We start from the raw sequence: 7,271 nt of genomic DNA, 5'->3' as shown, positions 1-7,271 counted from the left end.
TGAAACATAAGGGCCCCCCACCTATGTGTGCTCTGTGTATTAGGCCCTTGAAAAAATTGATCTTGCGCTAATTTAGGTGCAACATGCCTGTACGTTTAGGTGTAGTAATGGGCAAGTAAATCAGCGATGGCCTGAATTAGTGGAATTGCCGTTTCCCACGCGTAGGCCCGCACACAACGACATGACCGATCGATCTAGCCGCAAACCAATCCCTCAAAATAACCTAGGCGCATATCACCCCCGACTCGCGCCGCTGCAGCATCCTCCCGCGGAGTCCTCACCGATGCTTCCTCCTTCAACAGTGGCTCGGATGATTTCATGTTCGTTGGACAGGAGTAACAACACCCCCGATCCTGACAGGCAGTCTTGAACAGCAGAACTGATTCATCATCCCGGGGCTAGCTAGGTTTTGTGATAGATAGGTTGCTACTTAGTGGCATAATCTTTTCGCAAAAAAGTGGCACAATCAGTAGCTAGTGAATTAGCGGAGAAGAGTACGTAGGATGTGGTTGTCCGGCCTTCTGATCAATTAATCTAGCTGTGTCTGGTTGATGAAATACGAGGGGAGAGAATGACTAGGATCCATGAATTAATGAAAATAATAGTTGAGATGAAATTAATCAGACAATCCACGGTTGATTTAATTTATTTAGGTGGCTAAACTAATTTTAGCGTTGTAAATTATATAGTGATTCTAGTTGAGGGCGATAAGGAGCCGTTCAATTTTTGTGTGTGTGGCAAACTATATAGTGAAATATACGATGCAGGCAATTTTCTTGGCAAAATCTAAAGTAAGATAGAATTAACAATTAATAAGGAAACTAGGTCGACATGCTGGGTTGCATTCCCTCCATTGATAAAAAGTTAAGAATAAACTGTGTTTAAAAATAATCATACCATGCAAGATGCATAAAGGGCCCCGGGTTTTGTTTTTGCCTTGGGCCCCTCAAATCTCAGGACCGGCCCTGGCCGTACGCACCACCGACCCGGCCTTAAATAGCCGGTGAAACGGCTTCGATCCGACCCGTTGAACCCACCAACTTAATTCGCCATTCCTACCTTGGTTTCACCTGCATGCAGGCTAGCAACACACCTGGTAGTTGAGTAACCTCAGAGTGCATATGTTTTTGCAGTAAAAACGGCACGAAATTAAAAAGCCACGAGAGTTGGTGCGAGGCGTAGCGTAGCTCGATCCGGCCGGAAGAGCATGCATGCATGAGAGCATGACGCGCGGTTGGTGTGTGAATGACCAACATAACTACATACGGCCAGATTCTCGGATACAGGGGGCACATACGTGCAGCCCATAGATCTCACTGCTACTGCCATCACTACCGCATAAGTACGTCGACGCAAAGAAAAGAAAATCCTCTTACTCGTACGTACGTATACAGCCTAGACATTTGAGTTGTGAGCAGACGTCGACAAAATTCATGTCCGTCTTTACGTGACTTGTAATTTGATTTTTTTATATAATTAAGACACGTATTACCATGGAAAAAAAAGATGTGGACAAAATTAAAAGGTGGCGTGCAATCGGTTAAGTTCCCAGTATTTCGGGACGCCAGAAAATAGCCAGACAGACCACCCCGTACGTAACATCTCAGTGATCAATATAAGCATGGTTCTACTTCTATATATGGTCATCTAACTAAGTAGGTGCGTGCCACGGCTAACATCACTGTCATCATCGCATGATATACATTAGTTAGGCCGCTAGCTAGGGCTACGTGACAGTGACGCCCTATCAACCTCATCATCCACCGATCGACGACAGCTGCTCGCCGGTATATGCTGCGGCAACGTCGTAGGAGTAGTATCCACCAAAAGGAACAAGAATTGATTGATCGAGCCATCTTGATAGCTGCGTACGTAATTAGCATTAAGAGCCGAGACCTCGTAAACCGTCGTTTTCGTTGTAGGTAGGAGAAGGAGTAGTCAGCTACCTCCGCCTATGCAGCGACGCCGACGTGCTACCCCGATCCTACCTTGGGAAAAATGTTCGCATACTGAAGCTCGAATTCAGACAGCGGAGGAGCCGACAGTTCAGGAGCGCGCGCGTATGTGCACCGTGCAGCCGTGCTGTATAATAGGCACCAACATGCAATGTACAGCCGTAAGGCAGATGCAGGTTTCAATGAACTGCAGGTATACAAGAACATCTCACCGGCAGGCAGTCATTACGCACTAGGAATATCTCACCGGCAGCAGTAACTCCCCGTGGCAATCGATCAGTATACAGTGATCCCTGTACTTGGCCTGCTGCTTCGGCTCCAATCCATCTCAGCTCAGAGTTAACTCTCTGGGGAGGGAACACCGGAATTCAATGGCCTCCATAAGAAGGTGAGTGAACCAGCCATCCATCGGCGGAGTGTCTGCTCCCATGCACGTATGAGCCACATGGTACATTTTCTCTTCTTTAATTCTTGAGAAACTTGCTCGTGTCACATTAAATTTTTCATGGCATGGCAATTTGGCAGCAACGGCGGATAAAACACCAACATGTTTTGACTGATGATTGAGTAGCAAAAGTTGTCGAAAGAAAACGTGGGACCCATCCGGGCGGGCGCTTAAATAGCATGGCAGCCGGAGGTGCCACTGTTTACGAATCAGGACTCAGGAGAGGGAGACCATGCGATCTACTGCTCGCGACTAGTAGTAGTTCTAGCACTAGCACATGCCAGCCTCATCGTCGATAGCCAAATGACTTTGTTCCGGTACGTGTTGTAGTAGCACTTCTGCCCGTCTATATCTCGTCAGATTAATTACTGCGTCATGAAGCTAGCTAAACTGAATCCTGTCAAGAACAATCGAGAATCCAAATCGACATCCATCGTTCAATACAATACATGAGCATCGACATTCATCACAAGGAGTAGGAGGTTACCTCACAAGCAAACCATGCATGGATATATATATTTATCTGCTAGCTAGCTGAGCACGCATTATTACAAACTAGCTAGAACCTGCCTGACACGTACAACACACGTACTGAATACATAAACGTTTAATTTCTTGGATAAAATCAAGAAGGCTGCTGCTGCTATGTATGAAAAAGCATCAAGCAAGTGATGGAACTGCAAATGATGGAGCAATCGAGGAGGCTGAGCGACGGATCATGGATGAATGTGGTTGTAGCTAGCTAGCTAGTCGTGGAGGTGTCGGTCGAGGTGAATGATGGTGGAGAGGTTCATGGGGGAGATGTAGTCGGTGGAGCCGGTGAGGTAGTTCTGGGCGATGAGGCGGTTGGCGCGCTCCGTGGGGTGGAAGGCGTCCCAGAACACGTACTCGTCGCGGTTGGCGCAGAGGCTGGACACCATGGTGCAGATGCCGATGCCGTTGAACCGGCCCTGGCCGCAGCAGGCCTCGGTGGCGGTGACGAAGCCGTATGCCTTGGGGTCGGCGATGAAGTCGTCGTGCGCGCGGCGCGTGTTCACTGCCACGAACACCGCGCCGTTGCCGTTCCCGCTGCCGACCTCGGCGTTGAGCTGGTTGAGCATGGCCTCCATCTGCGGGTTGTAGGCCTCGGACGCGCGCTGCAGCTCGGGGTCGCAGCTGCCGTCGAGGCTGTGCATGGCGAGCTCGGCGGGCACACAGCCGATGGGGCCGACGCCGGTGACGAGGATGCGGCGCGCGCCGAGGCCGTGGATGCGGCGGAGCACCTGCTTGTACTCGGACAAAATGTACTTGATGTAGTCGGGGAGGGAGAACTCCCGGGAGCGGGCCGAGTAGGGCACCAGGTAGTAGTTGTTGACGAAGTCGTTGCCGCCGAGCGTGATGAGCGTCAGCGCGCCGCCGACCACCCGCGCCGCCCGCTCCGGGCCGTAGAGCTTGGCCAGCCGGTGCTTGTACTGCTCGAAGTAGGTCAGCTGCTTCGAGATCCGGATGATGTTGGCCTGCACGATGCATGCATTAGAGAGTGTGTACAGTAGGTTAATTGTTGAATGAAGTGTGCATTAAACGATGGATGGATCGGTGAAGGAAGCACGTACGAACTGGATGCCGGTGTCGTTGAGGATTCCGATGCCGGCGGAGGCGAAGTTGGCGCCGACGAGCAGGTTCTCGCCGTCCAGCTCGGGGCTAAGATACGGCAGCACCGGCACGGATCCTATCTGCTCGCCTGCGTGCAACATTGTTAATCAATCATTAGTTAGCCAAGCCCTCTAAATACCACCGACGGCTGGTGAAGAGCATCCATGAATGCACGAGCTTGCTACTCAACTGATGAGGTCGACGACGTTCTTGCCATTGGAGAACCTCCCCGTGGCGCGGTGGTCCGGGGTGTCGATGCCGTAGGGCCACGAGTCGGCGCGCGCCGACGTCATGAGGTAGTTGTTGTTGCCGTTGTCCACCAGCGAGTCGCCGAAGATGAAGAAGGCCCGGGCCGCGCCCGCCGCCGGCAGTGCGGGGAGCAGGCAGAGCGCGACGGCGAGAAGGGCCACTTGCCACGAGGAGGCCGCCATTGCTGCTATCGCTCCACACTCACTTGCCAGTTGCCACTGAAAGTGAGATGTAGTAGCTAGTGTATGCGTGTACACTTGGTGGATGCACTGAAACGTTGCGTGCAGTCGCCATTTATAGAGCATCTATCCGTCTAGGTAGGCACTTGTGCATCCATCTAGTGAGTGCGTGAGTGGCCTCTTGGTTGGATCATGTCGTCGTCGCCGGAATTTACTCCGCGTGGCCCGGTACGACGTGTGGTTGGTGCACTGCTGTGCTGGTCACAGTGCCTGCGCGTGGACCTTTAATTCTCCGGTAATTATGTCCCGCGGTTTACTGTCAATTCCTTGCCGGTTTTGGGGTTTGGTTGGTGTGTGCATTTTCAGACGCGCATTGGATCTTTGCAGGCTGTTTCACATGAATGATGAGCTGCCTCTGACTGAGCCAGAAACAGATTTCTTGTTAGTGTGTGCTGCAATTAATCACCTTTGTGAGAGCACTTCTGCTTACCCTCCGAATAACAGTTGGTTGATTAGGGAGGTATCTCAATGTTCAGCAGCACTAGTATGCAAGCACACACGCAACTCGGTTCAATTGCGTGTGGCATCTGGTAGGACGATTTCGAGTACCATAGTGGTGAATAAATTCCGATCTAGCCGAATATCTGCACACCAGATGAATCTTAGTGCAACTAGTACTCGTCATCAAGTCGAGCTGCAATAAAACATGAAATGTCCCTGCGTTTCAGTTATGAAAGAACAAAGTGCTTATGAATTTCACAGAGTACTGTACTCTGGAGAAGTTTTATTTTTCAAAAATCGAAATGGCATACTCTGGAGAAGTGAGTGAAGAGATGATGGTCTATCCATTTCGTACGGTTGTTTATTCACAGTGACCTAAGGCAACTTGTTATTCATTCAAGAGGGCAGTTGGATCTGTCTAACATCTACGCAATGACGCCTAGATTCAGGTGAGCTGTATGCAGTAGCAGCTGCTATAACCTTCCCAATGAGAAGCAGATCTTAATTACAACAGCCCACATGCACTTTCATCACTAGAGTGTGGTTTGCACTAACAATCCAACCTAACAATGCTCAAATCAGCCACTATGAGCTTGTCAGTTACAGTTATACTCCACACTCCACAGTATCCATCTCAAGATTGCTACTCCGGTGCTAAACCAAACCGGCAGAACAAGCACCATCAATATGGAGATCAACCAACGGTTAGGTACCACCTTGATCGATCAATCGATGAGTCGACAAGCACCATTCCACCGCCTCGTCATATAATTGCCTGTCTCCTCCCCTCCAGGCTCTAGGACTCTAGCTAGCAAGGGATTATGGTTTGTGGAAGCGGAACCCCATCCATATGTATGTAAAATTAGATGGATCTGTGCCCAAGCAGTACAATGCCGTAGGCAGGGGCCCAATCCATCCCCAACCCTCAGCCGCGCGGCATTTACTCAAGAATTCAGGTACGTGTGTCTCTGAGCAGCAGTTAAATCTAGGCATGCAGCCAAGCATTGGTGAAATCATTTGCCAAGCTGCAAACAGTTTATTATTTATAGTGTCCATAGATGAATTCAGGTACGTGTGTCTCTGAGCAGCAGTTAAATCTAGGCAGGCAGGCAGGCAGGCATGGGGGTGAAATGAAAATCTGCCAAGCTACAGACAGTTTAGAGTAGACAGATGAACCTTCGAGCTAGCAGGTGCACATGCCCTGGGTTTTACAGGGTGGGCCGGCGGGGCTCAGTCGACACTCGACAGAGGAGTACTCTGCCATTACGGGAGGGTGAAGTTAATAAGCTGCCGCTGGATGGATGGGTGGATCCATGGTTGGTTCACTCACCTTCTTATGGAGGCCATTGAATTCCGGTGTTCCCTCCCTGGAGAGACACGATGGAGGATGAAACACAGAGTTAACTCTGAGATGAGATGAGATAAGATGAGATGGATCGGAGCCGAAGCAGCAGGTCAAGTACATGGATTTCGACTTGGCTAGCTTCCTCCTGCCGGCTCCGGCAAGTTACCCGATCGGCCAAGTACAGGGGTCACTGTATGCTGGTTAATTACCACGGGGAGTTACCCACTGCCGGCGAGATGTTTTTGTGTACCTGCAGCTCATTGAAACCTGCATCTGCCTTACGGCTGTATGTTCCTAGTGAGTACTAGTATTATAATACAGTACGTACGTGCGGCTGCACGGTGCACGTACGCGTGTGCTCCTGAACTGTCGGCTCCTCCGTCTGAATTCGAGCTTGAGTATGTGAACATTTTCTCCAAGTTTCAGAAATGAGGCGCGCGTTGGCACATTTCTCTGAACATTCCCAGGTAGGATCGGGGTAGCACGTCGACGTCGCTGCATGGGTGGAGGTAGCTGACTACTCCTGCCTACCTACAACGAAAACGACGGTTTATGAGGTCTCGGGCCTTAATGAAAATTACGTATGCAGCTAGTATCAAATTGGCGCCATCAATCAATTCTTGTACCCTTTTGGTGCATACGACGTTGCCGCAACATGCATATACCGACGAGCAGCTGTCGTCGATCGGTGGACGATGATGAGGTTGATAGGGCGTCGCTGTCTAACTAACGGAGCATCATGCGCCGACGAGAGTGATGTTAGGCGTGGCACGCACCTGCGTAATTAGATGTTCATATATAGAAAGTAGAACCATGCTTATATTGGTCACTGATGTTACGTACGCGGTGGTCTGTCTAGCTATTTTTCTTCTGGCGTCCCGAAATATTGGGATCCTAACTAATTGCACGCCAACTTTTAATTTGTCCACATCCGCTCGGTATATATGTACGTGAACGACTGAAAT

At 50.1% G+C, this 7,271-nt stretch overlaps 1 protein-coding gene across 1 annotated transcript; it reads right to left on the bottom strand.

Moving 5' to 3' along the window:
* Nucleotides 1-2,883: 2,883 nt before the first annotated feature.
* On the bottom strand, nucleotides 2,884-4,551 carry LOC119318504 (GDSL esterase/lipase At5g33370-like). Its single transcript, XM_037593074.1, has 3 exons — nucleotides 4,223-4,551; nucleotides 3,993-4,120; nucleotides 2,884-3,896 (listed from the first exon to the last, which is right to left on the bottom strand). The coding sequence occupies exons 1-3, from the start codon at nucleotides 4,461-4,463 to the stop codon at nucleotides 3,147-3,149; spliced, it is 1,119 nt and encodes a 372-aa protein (XP_037448971.1). The 5' UTR covers nucleotides 4,464-4,551; the 3' UTR covers nucleotides 2,884-3,146.
* Nucleotides 4,552-7,271: the final 2,720 nt, after the last annotated feature.

Source organism: Triticum dicoccoides, chromosome 6A (assembly GCF_002162155.2).
Source record: "Triticum dicoccoides isolate Atlit2015 ecotype Zavitan chromosome 6A, WEW_v2.0, whole genome shotgun sequence".
In the NCBI taxonomy this organism is placed as follows: domain Eukaryota; kingdom Viridiplantae; phylum Streptophyta; class Magnoliopsida; order Poales; family Poaceae; genus Triticum; species Triticum dicoccoides.
This window is presented reverse-complemented; position numbering and strand designations above follow the sequence as displayed.